The 22,661-nt window shown below is 41.4% G+C and overlaps 1 protein-coding gene across 1 annotated transcript in view; it reads right to left on the reverse strand.

Annotated features, from left to right (window-relative positions):
* Positions 1–22,661, reverse strand: part of LOC114229025 (vascular endothelial growth factor receptor kdr-like) — a 677,074-nt gene that overhangs the window by 351,294 nt on the left and 303,119 nt on the right. Inside the window, exon 12 of the mRNA XM_054714449.1 lies at positions 6,638–6,746. Coding sequence (XP_054570424.1) covers positions 6,638–6,746 — 109 coding nt within the window. The remainder of the gene's footprint in view (positions 1–6,637; positions 6,747–22,661) is intronic.

Genomic DNA, 22,661 nt, shown 5'->3' on the forward strand with positions numbered 1-22,661 from the left:
AGTTTAATTTTATCTGGAAAAGATGAGTAGCTCATATGCTACCTCCACTGTTAGACTCAGACAGACAATCCTTGTATGTTGTCTTATTTGTATTTTGAGCAACAACTAGAAGGGGTTTGATTCTACTTCATTCCACTGCTTTTGGACATATGACATGGAAAAGAGGCTTTGGATATGACCCATTTATTTTTTCACTAGAAGCCCAGTGCACGAAATTTGTGCATGGAGAGGGGGTTGTCCCTCAGCCCAGCCTTTACCCTCTCCAATCTGGGACCCCTGGAGGGATGTCCGACTGCCTGTTTAGGCCCGATCCCACGTGACCGGGCCTAAACAGGCAGTCGGACATCCCTCTCACAATCCAGGACTGCTGGCTCCCAACTGCTCACCTGCCTGCCTTCTTGATTGCCCCTAACCTCTGCTGCCTGCCAGCCTGATCACCCCCTAACCACTCTGCTGCCAGCCTGGTTGATGCTTAACTGCTCCCCTGCCAGCCTGTTTGCCCCCAACTTCCCTCTTCTGCCAGCCTGGTCACCCCTAACTGCCCTCGCCTGCAGGGTTGATCACCTCCAACTGCCCTCCCTTGTAAGCCTGGTCCCTCTCAACTGCCCTCCCTTGCAGGCCTGGTCCCTCTCAACTGCCCTCCCTTGCAGGCCGGGTGCCTCCCAACTGCCCTCTCCTGCTGGCCATCTTGTGGGAGCCATCTTGTGTACACATGGGGGCAGGATCTTTGACCACATGGGGGCAGACATATTGTGTGTTGGAGTGATGGTCAATCTGCATATTACTCTTTTATTAGAAAAGATAGAGGCCTGATACAGGGGTGGGGGCCAGCTGGTTTTCCCTGAAGGGTGTCCCAGATCAGGGTGGGGGTTCCCTTGGGGCATGGGGCGACCTGAGCGAGGGACCTGTGGTGGTTTGCAGGCCAGCCATACCCCCTGGCAACCCAAGCAGAGGCCCTGGTATCTGGAATTTATTTTCCTTCTACAATTGAAACTTTGTAGCCTGGAGTGGAGCCAAGCCTGCTGCTCCCTCCGTGGCTGGCAGCCATTTCTGTAGCAGTTAATTCACCTTCTATAATTGAAACTTTGTAGCTTGAGTGGAGGCTTAGGCCTGCAACAACTCGCAGAAAGCTTGGCTTGCTCTGTTACCTGGGAAACCTTGCTCTCTGTGGCTGTAGCCATCTTGGTTGAGTTAATTTGCATACTTGCTCTGATTGGCGTGTGGGCGTGGCTTGTGGGTGTGTCAATGGTACGGCCAATTTGCATATTACCTTTTTATTAGGTAGGATACTGTCTGCTTAGGAAGGTCCTATTCTGCTCAGTAGTCTTTCATGCTAAGAAGCAACTTGCCAACAGTAAATTCCTTCTGTTATGTTGGGGCTCAAGCTTGTGAGCTTTGAATAGTCATTCATTTTAGAGAAGAAAGAAGTTCAGTTTCAAACAAAGCTGTGATGGCCCCAGTCTCTACCCACCAATGGGGACAGAGGAAAGAGCTGGTAGGAACTATCTGCAATTATGCTTGCAAAGCCACATCTTAACTGGTATCCATTGCTGAGACTGTGCTCTGGGCTGTTTAGGATCAGGGTAGAAATGCCCTGTCCTGGAGACTTCCCTGTACACATGGTAAATTTCACTTAAAACCAAAATTCACTGTCATGTAGAAGAGCCCAGAGAACACCTGTATGTTCATCTGAGGTTCCTCTTTTCAGCTAATGCAGCCACCTAGATTGGGCAGCTGAGGTGATTTTAGAAAATGACAGAAAGTTAACAGATTTTTCTGACTCATTCTATATTTGCAAATAATAATAATAATAATAATAGTCTTAATTTCCTTGTATTTTATCTTTGACTGATTTAGTTTAAAACTTCTGTATCCTCTGGCTTCTGCTTCTGAAGCTATCAGGAGAGTCAAACTGACTCTGGGTTGGGCTAGGTAAAAGAGAGAAGCAAAATAATCTGAAATGACAGACCCTTTTTCAATTGTCCTGTAAACTTGTCAGAAATGTGCTAATGAATGGACAAAAATATTTATATAAATAGGAAGTTTATAAAATGTCAAAGTAACAGAGGGCAGATTTTCATCCAGAGTCTGGAACACTAAGAACAGAGATTCATTCCTTCCTCATCTCCCACACCTCCCACCTTTCTTATCTCTTTCTTTCTCCCAATACTCCTCACATTGTGACTTAAGACTTTTCACAAAATCATTAAGTTATGGAAATGCAGTTGTATATTTTTATCTCTTTTTTTCTGCCATACTATAAATAGAAAAACTGAGTCCCAGAGAAGGGATGTAATTTACCATGATCATACAACAAGGCTTGGCAATGGAACAAAGACCATATCACCAGTTTTCTAATTTCTAATCCATAATTCGCCTATGGGCTCGGACTCATGTTTTCTTACAACCTAACATCACCATATTCTTCTCCTCTCTCCACAGAATAAATTGGATGGGGCATTTATTGGTAATGAAGATGTCTGATGCATAAACAGTCTTTCAGTCTTTTTTCTGAGTAGCTTAGGGAAAATCAAGCATATTGGGGCATGTAACAATGTCTAAGTCTAGAACAGGATGTTTATAAGTGAATTGCCAGGCTGTTTCCATGGAGAACAGAATGGAGGTGGGAGAGGAAGCTGAAATTAGAACAATGAAATTATAGTTAAATTCGGTATATTTGATGCATAATTTGTAATGGGTTTGAGGAGTAGAGTGAGTTGCTTGAACAATCCCATCTCCCTTGGGGACTACTTCCCTTATTGTATTGTTGGGACATCCATCTTTGAACTTCTTCAGCTCACTTCAGCTGTTTCCCATAAAGTTATTACACAACTCAGGAAAGGATATAAGCTGCTGATCAGAAAAAAATAGGGAAAAGGCTGACTTTCCTGCTTCCATTCTCAATGACTCAGTCTTACGTATGTGTGATGGGGGCATATCTGCCACTCATAGACTCCAATTTCTTGGTATAGCAAGCCGCAGTATAATGTTCACACAAGTTCATCTTGATGAGGTCTATGTAGGTGTAGGATGGTTAAGATACTATTATCAGGAGTAATATTTTAGGATCCAAATATTCAACAAAAACAAGCCTAATAAAAGACATAATCCAGTATTCTATCTTCCAGTATGTTGTTTCTACTAAAGATAGAGGCACAGGACTTGAAGGAGAGACGGAGAGAGAAGCCAGGAAGATTTGGACATAAACTGCCTTTTACTCGTCTCACCCATTCTCTGGCCTAAGTACTGTCTCTAGTTCCAAGGCCCACTGCCTCTGAAATTATCCTGAAGTGTTTCCCTGTTGGCTCAGCTTTGACTATCTGAAAATACTTAGTATTATCTGATAGCTTGGAAACTACATATAACTGTGAATTCTGTTTTCAGATCAAGAAGACTGGTCTCAGAACAAATCCCAGAGCACGTGCTGTTATTTATAAATTCTCAACTAGAGAAGATCCTCTTTTGTCCAATTTACATAAATCATTCTTACAATGTCATTGTGACTTCATTCCTTTTACATTCTCTCTAGGGTGGAACATTCTAAAAGTTTCTATACAGAGGGCATTCTGAAAATCTAAATGAATTATGTTCAATGTTTCATTCTTACATACATGTATCCTCCTTAATAATTCCTATAAGTTAGTAAGGCCTGAGAATAGGAACTATGAAGAAATGACTCTCTGGGTGTGTGTGCTTCTGTGTGAACATTTTACTGTGGCTTGCTTTACCAAGCAATTCTAAGAAGTTCATCTTGATGAGGTCTATGTAGGTTTAGGATGGTTAAGATACTATTTTCAGGAGTAATATTTTAGGATACAAGTATTCAACAAAAACACAGAGAGTACTACTCAAATAAGCTAGAAAACTGAAGAGAGGGCCTTTGTCCTAAGCTTCAAGGAGTCTAAGAACCTAAATTGACCCTCTGGGGATAGAAGTATAAATTATTATCAGCTACACAGAAACTATCTCCGAGTAAGCTAAAACAGGACCTCTGTGGTAATTCATAAGCTGAATATAAGCCAGATTGCACAGTTCTATGATGCCCTCCTAGAAGGTGATATTTCTTGAGTTTTGTAAAACTTTCAATAAAATAATTTTGAATATTTCAGCTTTAAGCCAACTAAGCTACAAAGAATCAAGGAAATGACCCCTTTCCATCTTTGAATGTGAACATTGGCAGGAGCACAGAACCTCTCTAAGGCCAGAGTTATGGCAGCAGTGGCTATCAGGGAGTAAATATCTGAAGAGAAAAGTAATTTATTTGTGCAGAATCTAGGCCAATAGGTCTTTTGTCCTGGCCAATCAAGTTGTTTTTCTTCATAGTATCAGTCTTAGAAGAGTGTTTTGTTTTGTTTTTCCCCCTGTGGTCTTTTTATTTTTTTATTTTTATAGAAATCATATCAAATGTCTCTATATGGTATGGGTTGGCTCTGTGTTTTAGTGAGCTCAAAGATTAAGCAAGTACTTAAGAGTATAGACTCTGCAGCCATGCCACCCAGTCCCACCACATTCCAGCTGTATTTTATTTGTACTTCAGTTACATCAGCTCTGAAATGATAAGTACCTGCTGTATTAACTATCTTGAGGATCAGTTGTATTAAACCATTCAAAACACATAGCACAATATCTGGCACTGTGCTCAATGAATGTTATTTGTGGCTGCTATTGTTTAATTATGGTTAGTGCTCAATGTTGTTGTTGTTGTTGTTATTATTATTATTATTATTATTATTATTATTATTATTTATGGACTCAATCAGTCTCCAGAATATGAAAGGCAGACTCATTGATCTGACATTTACAGAATGTCTTCAAAGCTCTTATAGGAAAACCATGAGTGACTGAAAACTCAGCAGCTCTCCACAGCAGCAGTGGTTTATACTAATAAATTATCCATTGTGGTCAGTTCTCCAACTTCTTTCCAGAAGTTTTGCAAGCTCTCAGTTGAACAAAACTACTTATTTGTGATAATTCTTCACACCTGATTTATCAAGGTTAACAATCCATGGCACATTCTACAATTTTCTCTGTAGTCTCAGCCTTATCTGCCACAAAAGACAATTTAGGAGTGGAATTACCTTTAAAAAGTAGAGAGCTAAAAAAATAATAATAATAAAAAGTAGAGAGCTTAGTTCTTCTGCTCACCACTCCTCACTCCAGAAGTGTCACTTGTTTTTCTTTAGTTGCCTGAAGTATAAACTACACGGTGATAATCATTATACCACACTTGCTAGTGAACAAGAAGTATGAAACTGTCCAGAGTTCATTTCAGAAATCACTTTCCTATTCAACAACCTTACCTCCACCTAAGTTTGATGAAGCATTCTGACTGACCAGGTACCTGGTCACATTATTTCTTCTTTGCCTCACTCTGTCATTTCCCTCTAATGTCCTCAGGAGCAAAATAAGATAGGAGGATGGCATAGAGATATAAATATATACAGATTGCCTATTATGACTCTCCAAAGTACTTCACTATATAGGCTACATACATTTTCTCACTATTGCTCATGGCTGGAGAATGTATACATAATATTTATCACTTATTGAAGACAATATGTGTCAGCTACTTCATAAATACTGTCTCACTTAATCCTCATATACTAATGCCCTGAAGTAGGTATCCTTATTTCCATTGTATATATGAGAAAATGTAAGTCAAAGGTTGAAGCAACTTATTTAAGGTTATACAATCAATGAGAATGTAGTAAAAAAAAAAAAAAGAATTGGCTTAAGAAATTATTTAATTGTTTCAAACTTTTAAAATATTTATAATAAATTATAATGCTTTCAGTTTTAAAGAATGATTAAAGTATCATTCTTTAAGGAATAAAATATTAATATGATTAAAATGGATGAATCTTGAGAATATCATGCTAAGCGAAATAAGTCAGAAAGAAAAAGTTAGGAACCATATGATTTCACTCACATGTGGTATATAAAACTAAAAGGAACAAATGAACAAAGGAAATAAATAAAAACTCATAGACACAGTCAACAGTATTCTGGTTACCAGAGGGAAGGGAGCTGAGGGGTAGTAAAGGATAAAGGAGGGGAAATATATGGTGATAGAAGATGATTTGATTTTAGGTGGTGTTCATGCAATGCAGTATACAGATGATACATCATAGAATTTTAACCTCAAAACTATATAATATTATTAATCAATGTCACCCAATAAATTTATTTTAAAAGTAAATAAAATAAAATTATAATAAATTAATTTAGTTCTGCACAAGATTAGATATCAATTCCTGAGGTTTTATTCTCATCACTTAGATTATTGACTACAACCTAATTTTAACTAGACATTGAAAGAAGCAAATTAAATCATGATGTGTGGGAGCTGGAAATATTATAAATTAAACTAAAAACAAAAGAAAGTTATAACAATCAGATTCTTGCTAAGGTATTATTGTTTTATACTAATTTAATGTGTTGCCCCTTCCAGGATATTAGCATTTCAGCCAAATTCTGCCTTAACCTTAAAAAAAATGAGCTATATGTTACAAATTTTCAGTCAACTTTGCAGTCTTGGAGTTGAGCTGGATAAGAAAAGGTATATTTTCCATGCATCTCTAATCACATCATAGAAGACCAGTCCTATATGCTTTATCCACCCCAGTTCAGAATTTACCTGAGACATAGAAATGTATGCTTCTCTCATCAATGCCAACCTTGTTCATAGCTATGCAGTAGTATATACCAGAAATGTTGCTTGTCAATATCTTCAGGGTGCTCAGAGTCTAAAGAGAAAAGCAATGCATTAGTCCCAGTTAACAAGGTATAGTGGTTATTAATGCTATTCACCAGGTATTTCTGATTCTTGCCTCTTTCAGGCACATAGTAGATTTTCCTTCCTGGATCCCTTGTGCTTCAGTGGGGCCATGTGACTGGTCAAGGATTTGAGAAAGGAAATTATGTTGGTACTTTCTAAGCTAGAGCACTTACCTTCTATGATGAAACTCTCCATACATCATTTTTCTGGCATAATGATCAGCAATGTTTGAGATGATGGCTAATCTGCCAGCCTGCATCCTTAAGTGGCTATAATAAAAAAGTCCTCTTGCTGATGTGCAGTTGGATATATGGCATGGGCAAGAGATAAACCTTTGTGATTTTTGAACCAATTGCATATTGGATTTGTTTGCTTTCATAGCACAACCTGGGCCATCTTGACTAATACATCAGTCTGGAAAGTAGAACTGTATTCATTCATTCATTTATTGAATAAACATTTTTTTAAAAAAGGGACTGAAATGAGAAATTATTCAATTTCATGAGGAAATATACACAAATATAGAATCATTCACAAACTTGCCATATAAGAATTAATTTCCCCAGATCCTAAGATGGCGGCAGGCAGTGAGGGAGAGAGTGTGAGTGAGGGAGTGAAAGGGGAGTGTGTGGACCTGTGTGGTGTGTGTGTGTCTGAGTGAGGAACAGTTAGATCCTTGTAGAACTTTCAGGAGTTGGTGGATCAAGCTCTCTTAGATGGGGAGCCTCCACTACCCCTGAAAGCACTCCTGGGCAGCAGGCACTGGCACTGAAACCATGCCATCTTGAAGGGCAGAGCTTCCATGACTAGGAGCCCAGCCTTACCACCACACAGACTGACCTCAGACACAACCTGGGACTCTACAGTCACTCAGGCCAAAAACCTGCTACCACAGCTACAGACCCGTGGACTCCAGGAATCCAGCCCTCCTGGCCTCAGGCTCCTATAAGTCCCAGAGTGTGTTCCCCTCCTGCTGATCGACTGCAGCACCACAAGCTCCATGCATCCTGGCGCCTGGACACTACTGTGACTCTCGGCATGCACAGGGCTCCCACAGAACCCCTGTGGCCATGAGTCCTCATGCCTGAACTTTCCTGAGACTCTCTCCCGAGACTCTCTCCCAAATCCCGAGACTAACTCCCAAGACTCTCTCCCAAGACTCTCTCCCGAGACTCTCAGTGCATGCAACACTCCCGCTGACCCGCCACAGTGCCACAAATCCCATGCAACTTGGCGCCTAGACCCTTTAGTGATAGCAAAAATGGGAGGACAAAGAAATAACCCCCAAAGGAAAGAAAAGGAGGAATCGTCAGAAAAGGAACTACTAGTAAATGAAATGGAGGCATGCAATATGTCAGAAAAAGAATTCAGTGTACTAGTAATGGTCATCCAGTTCATAAACCGGATGGACAAGAAAATCAACAACTTATGTAAGAATCAAGGGTAAGTCAAAAATGATATAGCTACAATAAAATACACAATGGAGGGTTTCAACAGTAGACTAGAAGAAGTGGGGGGGCCAAATTAGTGACTTAAAATGTAGGGCAGAGAAACAAGTCCAATCTGAACAGAAATTGGAGGAAAAAATTAGAAAGCAGGAGGAGAGCCTAGGGGAACTTTGGGACAACATGAAACGAAATAACATACACATAATAGGAGTGCCAGAAGGACAAGAACAGGAGCAAGGATTAGAGAACCTATTTGAAGAAATAATGACAAAAAAACAAAAAAACAAAAATCTTCCCTGATTAGGGGAAGAATAAAGTCACACAAACACAGAGAGTCACAAACAAGATGATCCCCAAAGGACCCACACCAAGATGCATCATAATTAAAATGGCAAATGTTAATGACAAAGAGAGAATCTTAAAAGCTGCAAGAGAGAGTCAGTTATCTACAAAGGAACTCCCATCAGATTATCAAATGATTTTTCAACAGAAACACATTAGGCCGGAAGGGAGTGAAATGAAGTATACAAAGTGATGCAAAGCAAGGAACTGAATCCAAGAATACTCTATCAGCAAGGCTATAATTCAAATTGAAGGGCAAATCAGGAGCTTTGCAGACAAAAAAAAAAAAAAAAAAAGGCGAAGGGAGTTTATCACTACCAAGCCAGCAATGCAAGAAATGCTAAAGGGAATGCTGTAAAAAGAAGAAATAGAAAGGGAGGAAGGAACACAAGCATAAAGAATAGAAATGGCTACAAACAAGTACTTATCAATAATAACATTAAATGTAAATGGATTAGAGGATCCAATCAAAAGACATCAAGTGACCGAATGGATAAGAAAACATGACCCATATATATGCTGTCTACAAGAGACCCACCTCAGAACAAGGGACTCACACAGACTGAAATTGAAGGGATGGGAAAATATCTTTCAGGCAAATGGAAATGAAAAAAAAAAAAAAGCTGGGGTAGCAATACTTATATCTGACAAAATAGACCTCAAAGTGAAGATCATAACAAGAGACAAGGAAGGCCACTTTATAATTCTAAAGGGATCGATACAACAAGAGGATATAACTGATAAACATATATGCACCCAATGCAGGAGCACCCAAATACACTAAAAGAAAAAAAAAAAAACTTCTGAAAGATATCAGCGAAGATTGACAGCAATACAATCACAGTAGGAAACTTTAATACCCCATTAACATCACTGGATAAATCCTCTAGACAAAAAAAAAAAAAAAAACTAAACACATATGTTGATATATATGCGATTTGATATGTATGCTATGTTGTTGTATTGACAAGCTTCAAAACTTCATATGTCAAATTTTCTGAAGGTGTTAATATCATAGATATTTTTACACTTAAAAATGTCGAATTTTATGCCACAAAAGATCATTTGCGGGAATCTTTAATTCATTACTTTATTTTGAAGAAAAGTGCTGCTGAATACTTTGGGAAGCTTATGGTGAACATGCTCCATCTCAAGATACTTGTGAACACTGATTTAAACACTTTAAAAGTGATGATTTTGATGTGAAAGACAAAGAACGTCCAGGTCAACCGGAAAAGTTTGAAGACCAACAATTACAAGCATTATTGGATGAAGATGCATGTCAAACTCAAAAACAACTTGCAGAAAGATTAAACGTTGCTCAGCAAACAATTTCTGATTGTTTACAAGCAATGGGAAAGATTTTAAAGGAAGGAAAATGGGTGCCACATCAACTGAATGAAAGACAAATGGAAAACCGAAAAGTCATCAGTAAAATGTTGCTTCAACAGTAAGAAAGAAAGTCTTTTTTGCATCGAATTGTTACTCGTGATGAAAAGTGGATTTATTTTGAGAATCCCAAATGCACAAAATCATGGGTTGATCCAGCTCAACCATCAACATCCACTGCAAGGCCAAATCGCTTCAGAAAGAAGACAATGCTCTGCGTTTGGTGGGATCAGGAAAATGTGGTGTATTATGAGCTTCTAAAACCAGGTGAAACCATTAATACTGATGGCTACTGACAACAAATAATCAATTTGAACCAGGCTTTTCAAAACCAGTTAAAGACACGTTAAAAGATCTTTCCCGGGAAGTATTAACCCACCCACTGTATTCACCAGACCTTGCTCCTTCAGATTACCACTTGTTCCGATCGATGGCACATGCACCTTCTGAGCAGCACTTCAAAACTTACAAAGAAGTGGAAAATTTGGTGTCTGAATGGTTTGTCTCAAAACAAGAAAAGTTCTATTGGGACAGAATCCACAGATTACCTGAAAGATGGGGGAAATGTGTAGCTAGCAATGGACTAAATAAAGTGCTTTAAAGCACTTCTGATGTTTCTCTTGAAATTATCATGTTTTCTTTGATTACAAAATCCACCATTATTAACCTAGTATATATATATATATATATATATATTCATACATATATGAGACATAGTCACAGATTATCATATGGTGATAGAGAGAAAGGGGAATGGGTGGAGGTTGAAATAGGCAAAGAAGGGGATGAGGATGGAAAGAGACTTGAATTTGGATTGTGAGCACGTGATATAGTATGCTGCTGATGTTTTATTGAGTTTTATGTTATTTTAACCAATGTCACCCCAATAAATTTAATAAAATTTTAAAAATAGGCAAAGGAGTGGAATAAAGGGTATACAGATGGACAATAGACATATTAAAGATATTCAACATTTCTAATCATCAGATAAATGCAAATTAAAACCCCAATGCAATACCACCTCACACCTGTCAGAATGGCTATCATCAATAAATCAACAAACAAAAAGTGCTGGTGAGGATGTGGAGAAAAGGGAACCCTCATGCACTTTCAGTAGGAATGCAGATCAGTGCAACCACTGTGTAAAAAAATGTGGTGTTACCTCAAAAAATTAAAAATGGAACTGCATTATGACCCAAAATTTCACTTCTGGGAATATGTCTAATGAAACCTGTAACAGTAATTTGAAAGAATATATGAATCCCTATGTTCATTGCAGTGTTATTTACAACAGCCAAAATTTGGAAGCAGCCAAAATGCTCATAAATAGATGAGTGGATAAAAATAGCTGTGGTACATTAACATAATGGAATATTACTCAGCCATAAAAAAGAAGGAAGTATTTCCATTGCAACAGCATGGAAGGAACTAGAAGGTATTGTGCTAAGTGAAATAAGCCTGTCAGAGAAAGACAAATGTAACTAAGACCTTGTCTATACAAAAAGAAATAGACAGCCAGTTTGAAAGGGAATTGCCATGGACAAGAACAAAGAATATCCTTACATGATATTATTCTACACTGTCATTAAAATTTTTCCCAGATTTGGATCACCCCCATTACTTATAATAGTTCCTCGCACCCTTGGGGATAAAATAAATAAATAATCTGTTTGGTGCTTGGAGACAAACATAACACATCTCTAGATATTTTAGAATTACTACAGCATATTATACAATTATCCCAAACAAACTTACAAACTAATTATTTGTATGTCTGGCAGCAATTTAAAAAGGACATGAAAGGGTTTAATACCTTCCACTGTGTAGAGGGCCCCCTGGGAAGGCACCTGAGCATTCTAAATTGGCCCCTCTTGCCCTTTGGCCAAGAGGGACCCGTTTCTCACCATCCAATTGTCCACAGCTGTTGCCTGAGATTCTGTTCATGCCAAGGTTGAAACCTCATGATGACTGGTACCATGGATCTGTCTCTCGCCCAGTGGGGTGAGCTGGGCCTCCTTGGAGAAGAAACCTGGGTTCCACAAGATATGTGATCAGTGCTGGGACCCTGCCAGCAGGTGAGGGGATCCCAAGGCAGGTGCTGGGTATGGAGGCCATGGGGGCATAGGAGACCAAGGAGACAGAACTAAACCTCACATCACCCTGCTTGGCCCCGGAGGATGGCTGGTTAGCCAGAGATGGGTAAGATTCCTCAGGGAAGGAACAACCTAAGGCAGGCACAGTCTCATAGGGGCCATCAGGAGAGAACTTGGGGGTCAACAGAGGTGGGGCACAGACCTTCACCCCCCCAAGTTTGCAGGGGCCTGAACCCTCACCCCTGCTGAGGGAGATCTCCTGCCCCCATGGCTGCTCAGCTTCACATGCCCAGCTCAAATCGGGACCCAGGTAACAGAGACTTGGCCGACAGCAGATGCCCTCTCACCGTAACAAGACTTGATGGAGATGTCTTGCACCCATGATCCAGGGAACTGGGGTCTATGATATCTAAATCCAGCCTAGCACCAGGAATGCTCAGGGCCTACTCAAGAAGGCAAATAATCCTCTCCACTAATATTTACAGGGTAAAACAAGATGGTTGTTAGAGTATTAAATTTGACAGTAAAATAGTAGTCAAGTTTTCAGACTAATTTAAATTGGCCAATCAAAATAAGCAAATACTTTAGAAAAATCAATTGTACTGGACAAAAAAGCTGTTCCTAAAGTGTTTACTAAAATTTTTATTGGTAGTTCATCTCATGGTAAAATTGTGTAACATATAATGAACCTAAAGCAGTCACATTTTAGTGCAAAAAAAGTAAAATTTAAAAGCTATCAAGATTACAGCATAAAATTTCCAAAAGCCTCCCAATATTTAAACCAAAAAAGGGGGGATAGTAGAAGAATATCATGTAAGGAAAAATATCCTGTAAATAAATTACATCTAGAAAATTTTTACTTTAGAAAATTAACTTTCATTTGTAATGCTAACAACAAGACACCCAAGTAAAACATACATGGTGTCAAAACAAGCCACAGGAAAATTGTTTGGGCAAAAAAATGAAAAAGGATCGCAAGTGAAATTTATAGAAAATATTCTTTTATTAACTTTTGGTCAAGACTATGTTTGTATATTTTCAGAAAACAACTCGGAGACCATGTGGATTCCTGCAAGAGACAGGAATTGACAGGAGTGCTCCAGCCATGAAGACAGAAGAGAAACAGTCCAGAGATGGAAGATGCTGACCATGCCTTGCCATGCTAGCAGTCAGCAGATGTGCGTCACTGCAGATTGCCCAGGACCAAACCAGAGAGGGTCGGACCTGCATTACCACCATTTGTCCACCATCCAGAACTGAAATATCATTGCTGTTATGTACACATAAACAACTGTTGGACATAGAAATTGGGACTCAAAAGAACTGTTGGCCCAGAAAGAAACTCACCATAGACTGATTAATTTGCCTCTCGGCATAACCATTATTGCTTGTCTCATTTTCAGTTCCTATAAGTGTATTCTTAGTATCAAATGAGCTCACTCATCTAGGGGAAATGATGAACAACATAGACTGAAGAACAAGAACAGCATTGACCAGACTGTCAGACCTCAGAGGGAAGGTAGGGGAGGGTGGGGACAAGGGAGATAGATCAACCAAAGGACTTGTGTGCTTGCATATGAGCCGAACCAGTGATCACAGACAACAGGGGGATGGGGGCATGCATGTGGGGGGGTTTGGAATGGGAATGGGGGGGTTGATGACAAATATGTGATACCTTAATCAATAAAGTTTTTAAAAAAATACCATATGATTTCACTTATATGTGGAATCTAATGAACAAAATGAACTAAAAAACAAATTAGAAACAGGCTTATAGAAAGTACAGCCTGACAGCTGCTGAAGGGGAGGGGATTTGGGAGGCTGGGTGAAAATGAAGAGATTAAGTAAAAAGAAAACACAAACTGTTAGACACAGACAACAGTATGGTGATTACTAGAGGGAAATGGGGGTGGGAAATGGTAGAAGAGGGTAAAGAGGGGATAAATGGTGATGGAAGCAGACTTCACTTTGGGTGGTGAATACAAAATACAATATACAAATGATGTATTATAGAATTATACATTTGAACCTATATAATTTTATTAACCTATGTAACCCAAATGAATTTAATAAAAAATAAAATAAAGACCAAGTAGGATTTATTCCAGGGATTCAGAAATCAATAAATATGATACATCACATAAACAAAAAATCACTTGATTATATCAATAGATGCAGAAAAAGCATTCAACAGAATCCAGAGCCCATTTGTGATAAAAACTCTCAGCAAAGCAGGAATAGAGGGATCATACCTCAACATAATAAAGGTCATATATGACAAATTTACAGCCAATATCATACTCAATGGGCAAAAAGTAAAAGTGATTCCCTTAAGATCAGGAACAAGACACCTCTCTTATTCAACTTAATACTGCAAATCCTAGCCACAGCTATCCAACAAGAAGAAGCCATCCAAATTGGATAGGAGGAAGAAAAACTGTCATTATTTGCAGATGACATGATATTGTAGCTAGAAAACCCTAATGACTCCATTAAATAACTATTAGATTTAATTAAAATATTAGGCAAAGTTGCAAGATACAAAATTAACATTCAGAAATTAATAGCATTTTTATATACCAATTCAGAGCTCTCAGAAAGAGAAACTTTAATAAAATCCAATTTAATATTGCAACAACAACAATAAAAAAATAAAATATCTAAGAATAAACTTAACCAAGAAGATAAAAAACCTGTGCTGGGAAAATTATAGGACATTGAAAATACATAGAAGAAGATACAAACAAATGGACGTGATAGGGGAGGGGCATGTAGTAGCAATAGAATCACAGGTGTTTAATAGCTACTTACTATAAATAAGAGATTTTTTTAAAAGACTACAGGAAACTGAAGGACGTGTTACAAGAAGAGAACAGGCTCTGAAGATAAGGCAGCCTAGAGCCCAGATCAAAGACAGAACTAACCTGAAGGGAGACAGTGTTCCTGGCTAATCTTTGCAACATTCTGGGGCTAATTGTTGCAAGAAGAATGAAAGAAGGCAGACTCTTGGAATTCACTTACTCTAGATTTTTTCCCCACCCAATAACCCTATATAAGCATTTGTTTGAAATGAAATGTCAAAGAGCAGTTTTTTTAGGATGTCATACTTTCTGCTCAATCCATATTGCCGACAATATGAAATAAACACTCATAAATGACTCAACCTTGTCTCTGTTTATTGGCTCAGTGGTTACAGGCAGGGATGGACTTGATTTTGTGTCTAGTTTCAATTTTAGCAACTGCAGGATTGAAAAGTAGGACCTTTCTCAGGGTGAATATCTGAGATCCCACTGTCTGTCTGTTGTGTTACACTTTTGGTTCTGGCAACCCCCTGTTGTTTGACTTAGTTGAATTGAGCATTTCTTTTTATGGGTACGGGAAGCATCTGCTGCCTACCATCTGAGTTGAGCATGATCAGCTTCGGGTTGCAAGAGATCCCCCATGGTCTTTGCCTGGTCTCTGAACCGCACTGGCTCCAGGTCAAGACATTGCTCTGCTTAAGTTGGCTTCCTAATGCAGGACATCCTGTCTGGTTCTGTGGCTATACAGATAGGAGGGCATGGTAAGCCATAATACTCATGTCTGTCTGTTGTGCACACCTGTAAATATTGTATAAAAGAGTGTTTTTGTTGGTTATTGTTTGATGTGTCTTTATTGCTTAGTTTATTTGTTTGAAAATAGGAGCATGTCTCACTTAGCTAGGGGTCCCAGCTGTTTGTGGTGGGTTGACCCCGTGGCAGGGATTACAGGAACTTCCCAGCAACTGCTGAGAGTTTTTTTCTCTCTGGGTCTCTCCCTACTCTTCATCTCAAGGCATCCATCACCTGAAACGTTTAATGGGCGAAAGGAAACACTTCTCTGGAGGAGTGGATGGACTCCAAGTCTGACTGGGTAAGTCAAACTGGTTTGCACGCTGGGAGTCCTCTATCACTGCCATCCGGGCTTTTTAGCCATCTAGGACTCTGCAACAAGTCATGTGCAGTACCGTTTTGGCAGGGGATAAGACTCTGTGACTTTAGTCCCAGTTCCTCCATGGAAGGAAATCAGTTTCTGTCTGAGAGCTCTCCTCTGTCTGAAATGAAACTTTGGTTAAAATTGCTCTTTGTTTCCTTATCTTTTAGGGATTTTCTTTGATCATTGCTGTTTTGTAACTCATTTGTTTTAACTTCTTTGCCTTAGATTTTGTTTTTGTTTTTGTTTCTGTTTTGAAACAAGCAGCTTGGTCTTGGTTCCATCAGAGGGCCCATTAGGTTGTATTTTAGCTAACTGGTCAATTTAAGTCAATGACTACTTAGAATTGTTTAGACAAAGGTCTTGTTAATAGGAATAAGATTTCTTATGTGCAAGCATTCATGTTGTTACATCATAAGGATTCTACTCAGAAAGAAAAATATGGGAAAATAAATCTTTTAAATGATCCTTAAGTCCTCCTTAAATCATTTAAGTCCTCCTCCTGGAGGGTCGGAACTGCAGAGATGCCCTTATGCAGGCTGATGAAGATGGAGGGGCCACTCTCCCCTTGTAAAGGAAAAAAAAAAAAGTACTTTTACACTAATGCCAGAAGCCCAGGGGTTGCTCCAGTCCTGGGAACAAGCCACAAAGGCCTGATATCTCTATTCTCCCTCTGCCTTTTCTCCAGCTTCCTAAGAGTTGTAAGGTTGGGTTATCTCTGTTACACTTCTAAAAATACACTGAGATTGTCTATACTCCATTGTATGCTCTTGCCTCCTTTTGTCAAATATTAATTGAGCATAATGTCTTGGGTTGATTTCAGTGTTCTGTTCTGTTCCACTGATCTTTATGCCTGTTGTTGTGCCAGTACCAGGCTGTTTTGAGCACAGTGGGTTTGTAGTATAACTTGACTGGGGGCCCAGTGCACGAATTCATGCACCTTGAAAGGAACTATGGGCCGCGAGGCTGCGGTGGGCACAAGAGTGAGTCTCAGTCCATCCTATGCAGCCCTGCCCGACCCCTCCTGCCACACCACGGTCCCCCGTCTGCCGGCAGCCCTGCTCCTCTGCCACCGCTCCCATGCACTGACAGCACCAGCCCTGCTCACACGCGCTGATGGCGTGGAGCGATTGGGGTTGGCACCAGCAGCGGGTGCAAGTGGGGGGCCGGTGCCATTAGTGGGTGCCAGTGGCGACTGCTGCCTCGATCGCCCTTCAGGAGCAGGGAGAGGTGGAGAAGCAATCAGGGCTGGCAGCTGCTGCTCACTTCTACTGATGGTGATGAGTGATCGGGACCAGCACCAGGCGCTGGCAGCTGGTGCAAGCGGGGCCAGCGACAGCAGCAGGTGCAAGCACCAGGCAGAACTGTGGTGCGTGGGAGCAAAGAATTTTCAGTAACTACCAGAGGCTCGCCCCAATGACAGTGACTGTTACCCCACCTTGGTCTGGCTCCCCTGCTCAACTGCTCAACCATCCCGCCACGGCCAATGCCCACCATGTTCCGTGTGCGCCCCCTAGTGGTCAGCGTGCATCATAGTGACCAGTTGTTCAGTTGTTCCACTGTTTGGTCTATTTGCATATTAGGGTTTTATATATATACTAGAAGCCCGGTGCACGAAATTCGTGCACAGAGGGGGGTTGTCCCTCAGCCCAGCCTATACCCTCTCACAATCCAGGATGCTGGCTCCCAACTGCTTGTCTGCCTGCCTTCCTGATTGCCCCTAACCGCTTCTGCCTGCCAGCCTGATCACCCCCTAACCACTCCACTGCCAGCCTGGTTGATGCTTAACTGCTCCCCTGTCAGCCTGTTTGCCCCCAACTTCCCTCCTCTGCCAGCCTGGTCACTCCTAACTGTCCTGTCCTGCAGGGTTGATCACATCCAATTGCCCTCCCTTGCAGGCCTGATCCTTCTCAACTGCCCTCCCCTGCTGGCCATCTTGTGGTGGCCATCTTGTGTCCACATGGGGGCAGGATCTTTGACCACATGGGGGCAGACACATTGTGTGTTGGAGTGATGGTCAATCTGCATATTACTTTTTTATTAGATAGGATAGAGGCCTGGTGCAGGAGTGGGGGATAGCTGGTTTTCCCTGAAGGGTGTCCCAGATCAGGGAGGGGGTTCCCTTGGGGCGTGGGGCGGCCTGAGCAAGGGGCCTGTGGTGGTTTGCAGGCCAGCCATGCCCCCTGGCAACCCAAGCGGAGGCCCTGGTATCTGCAATTTATTTTCCTTCTACAATTGAAACTTTGTAGCCTGGAGCAGAGCCAAGCCTGGGGTGACCTCTGCGGCCGGCAGCCATTTCTGTGGCAGTTAATTCACCTTCTATAATTGAAACTTTGTAGCCTTAAGTGGAGGCTGGGCCTGGACAGGGTGTGCGGAAAGCTTTGCTTCCCCTGTTGCCGCTGGAAACCCTGGCTTGCTCTCTCAAGCTCCGTTCTGCTGCCATTTCTGTTTGAATTTGTTTACCTTCTATATTTGAAACTTTGTAGCTTGAGTGGAGGCTTAGGCCTGCAACAGCTCTCGGAAAGCTTGGCTTGCTCAGTTACCTGGGAAACCTTGCTCTCTGTGGCTGTAGCCATCTTGATTGGGTTAATTTGCATACTTGCTCTGATTGGCTTGTGGGCGTGTCAATGGTACAGTCAATTTGCATATTACCTTTTTATTAGGTAGGATAGATATCTGGTATTGTGATTCCTCCAACTTTGTTTTTCTGTCTCAAAATTGTGGCTATTCAGAGTCTTTTTTGGTTCCAAATAATGTTTGGAGTATTTTTTTCTAGATCTGTGAAATATGCTGTTGGTATTTCAATAGGGATTGCATTGAATTTATAGATTGCTTTGTATGGACATTTTAATAATGTTGATTCTACCAATCCATGAAGATAGTATATTTTTCCACTTGTTTATACTTCTTCTATCTCTTTTTTCAATGTCCTGTAGTTTTCTGAGTACAGGTTTTTACCTCCTTGGTTAAGTTTATTCCTAAATATCTTAATTTTTTGTTGTTGCAATTATAAATAGGATTCTTTTTTTTTTTTTTTTTTTTGTGTTACTCTTTCTAAGAGTTCATTATTGGTGTATAAAAATGCCATAGCTTTCTGGGTATTAATTTTGGATCCTGCTACATTGACAAATTCATTTATTAAATCTAGTTTTTTTTATGGAGTCTTTAAGGTTTTTTATGTACAATATCATGTCATCTGCAAATAATGAGAGTTTTACTTCCTCCCTTCCAGTTTGGATGCCTTTTATTTCTTCTTCTCTGTCTGCTATGGCCAGGAATTGCAGTACTATGTTGAACAAAAGTGGTGAAAGAGAGCATCCTGTCTTGTTCCTGTTCTTAGGGGAAATGGTTTTAGTTTTGGCCCATTGAGTATGATGTTGGCTGTAGGTTTGTCATATAAGGCTTTTATTATGTTGAGGTATGATCCCTCTATTCCTACTTTGCTGAGAGTTTTTATGAAAAAGGGTATTGGATTTTGTCGAATGCTTTTTTGACATCAATTGATATCATCATGTGATTTTTGTCTTGCAATGTGTATCACATTAATTGATTTACAAATATTGTATCAGCCTTGCATCTCTGAATAAATTCCACTTGGTAATGGTGTAGGATTTTTTAAATGTAATGCTGATCTAATTTGTTAATATTTTGTTAAGGATTTTAGCATCTTTGTTCATCAGGGATATTGGTCTGTAATTCTCTTCATTGGTAGTGTATTTATCTGGTTTTGGAATTAGGATAATGCTTACCTCATAGAAAGAGCTTGGAAGTGTTCCTGCCCCTTTAATTTTTTGAAATAGTTTGAAGGGGACAGGTGTTAGGTTTATTTGAATGTTTGATAAAACTCCCCCTGTGAAGCTACCTGGACCAGGGCTTTTGTTTGCTGGAAGATTTTTTTTTTAATTTTTTTATTGATTAAGGTGTCACATATTTCACATATTTGTCCTCATCCCTCCATTCCCATCCCACACCCCTCCCCACGGATGCTCCTATCCCCCTGTTGTCCTTAACCATTGGTTAGGCTCCTATGCATGCACACAAGTCCTTTGGTTAATCTCTCCCCCCTACCCCCACCCTCCCCTACCCTCCCTCTGAGGCCCGACAGTCTGATCGATGCCTCCTTGTTTCTGGGTCTGTTCTTGTTCCTCAGTCTATGTTGTTCATCATTTTCCCTAGATGAGTGAGATCATGTGTTACTAGAAATATACTTATAAGAACCGAATGTGAGACGAACAATAATAGTTATGCTGACAGGCAAATGAATCAGTCTGTAGTGAGTTTCTTTCTGGACCAACAGTTCTTTTGAGACCCAATTTCAATGTCCACCAGTTCTTTATGTGTACATGTCAGCACTGACTTTTCAGTTCTGGATGGTGAACAAATGGTGGTAATGCAGGTCCAACTCCCTCTGGTTTGGTCTCACCCAGACGCAGGGGCGCGGCCTCACCCGGACTCAGGGGCACGCGGCCTCACCCGGACCCGGGACCCAGCATCACCTGGGCCCCGGGGAGCATGGCCTCACCCAGACCAAGGGGTGCATGGTCCTACCTGGACCCAGGTGCGTGCGGCCTCACCCGGACCCAGGGGCGCATGGCCTCAGGAGCGTGTGGCCTCACCCGGATCCAGGGGTGCACGGCCTCAGGGGCGCGTGGCCTCACCTGGACCCAGGGGCGCACGGCCTCACCTGGACCCAGGGGCATGCGGCCTCACCTGGGCCCAGGACCGAGCCTCACCCGGACGCAGGGGCGCGTGGCCTCCCCCGGACCCAGGGGCGTGCGGCCTCACCTGGGCCTGGGACCCAGCCTCATCCAGACCCAGGGGCACGTGGCCTCTCCCAGACCCAGGGATGCAGCCTAACCCTGACCCAGGACCCAGCCTCACCTGGACCCAGGGGCGTGCGGCCTCACCCAGGTCCTGCTGGAAGATATTTTTATTATTGCTTCCATTTCATTGTAGTTATCAGCCTATTCAGGTTGTCTGATTCTTCCCAATTAAATATTGGAAGATTGTATTTTTCTAGGACTATGTCCATTTTGTCCAGATTGTCTAGTTTGTTGGAATATAGTCATTCATAGTATATTTTATGAGCCTTTGTATTTCTGTGTGCTCAGTTATTACTTCACCTCTTTCATTTCTGATTCAATAAATGGTGCTGGGAAAATTGGACAGGTACATACAAAAAAAAAAAGAAACTAGACTGTTAGGTCTGATCAAATAATTGAATCGATACCCCTCCCCCTGAGAACTGACTTTTTAGGGCATTTCACTATGGACATTCCCTTTTGTTGAGACCACACTATACTTGCTGAGACCACATTCCATTATCTCTCCCTTCTGGACTGGCACAGAGAATTCCCCACCCAGAAAAAGCCTGCCAAAAGTCCTTTAAAAACTGCTGACTCCCATCACTGGGTGCTGGAGCCAACTAGGCTCAGCCACCTGGTGTGTGGATGATTGCATAAATTCGTAATCCATCACCATTCTGGCCTAGTGCATTCCTCCTTCGGTGACCTATTTGGTGCCAGAAAACTGGGAGGGTTCCATGGGGATGGGGAGCTATTGCCCCGGCTTTGGTCACCCCACGTTTGCTACTTGGATTGCAGTAGGCAGTGGCAGCTTGACCTGGCTTACCTCTGAATCCTACTAGGGTAACTCCATTGCCTGCCTCTATCAGGCCTCCCTCCCTTATGGGCCCTCCTGAACTGAGGAAGAGGAGCCATTGTCTTGACTCCCATCACCCCGAGTTTGCTACTCAGGTAGATTGCTGGCCTCGATCAGGCCTTCCACCCTCACAGAACGCCCCCTCCTCCCCAGCCAGCCAAGAAGGACTCTGGATCAGGAATCTCTCCTTCTTCACTGCTGACTCTCCATCCCACACTGGCCAATCTTCTCTAGGTGAGTGAGGTTCCACAATTCCCCTGGTCCCGAGTCTTCTGCCCATTCATTCTCACTGAATTCTTGAAAGTCTCTTGTCTCAAAAGTCCTAGCGCTACGCCAGATGACTTCTCAGCCATTTGGCTTTAGGTCCTTCTGGATTGGGGACGCCCGCCCTAAACAGTTACCTTTGGATTTTGGTCTGTCACTCACCACACTCCCTCTGCACACTCATGGGGGAGATCATGCCCAATCACCTCACTTTATTTTGTAACACTGTTTGGCCACAATATAAAGTAGATAATAAGTCTCAATGGCCTGAAAACAGCAATTTTAATTTTAACACATTGCACAATTCAAATAATTGCTGTCACTGCAATGGAAAATGGTCAGAGATTCCCTATGTCCAAACCTTTTTCACCCTTCAGTCCCAATCCTCTCTCTCAGTCCAGCTCTACCCATCAGATCTTTCTCCTTTGCACAAAACATCATACCCCTAACACTTCTGATTCTGAATCTACTTTTGACCCAGCAGACCACCGACCCCTACCCCCTTACACATCCCCTTCCTCACCTGCAGTAGATTACCAAAACCCAGACCTTCCTAACCAGCAGCCACCTTCTCCCCAGCCCCTGAGAGCCCAAATCCCAATAATACAAGCTCCAAAACAGCCTTTTCCCATCTAACACTTGCTCTCAGGCCACCCAAAGACTATCCTCCTAAAGAGCCTCTTCTATTCCTGTGCACATTCTACCCTACCCCTGAGGGAGACAGCAGGAACTCAG

The sequence above is a fragment of the Eptesicus fuscus genome, chromosome 1, assembly GCF_027574615.1.
Source record: "Eptesicus fuscus isolate TK198812 chromosome 1, DD_ASM_mEF_20220401, whole genome shotgun sequence".
In the NCBI taxonomy this organism is placed as follows: Eukaryota; Metazoa; Chordata; class Mammalia; order Chiroptera; family Vespertilionidae; genus Eptesicus; species Eptesicus fuscus.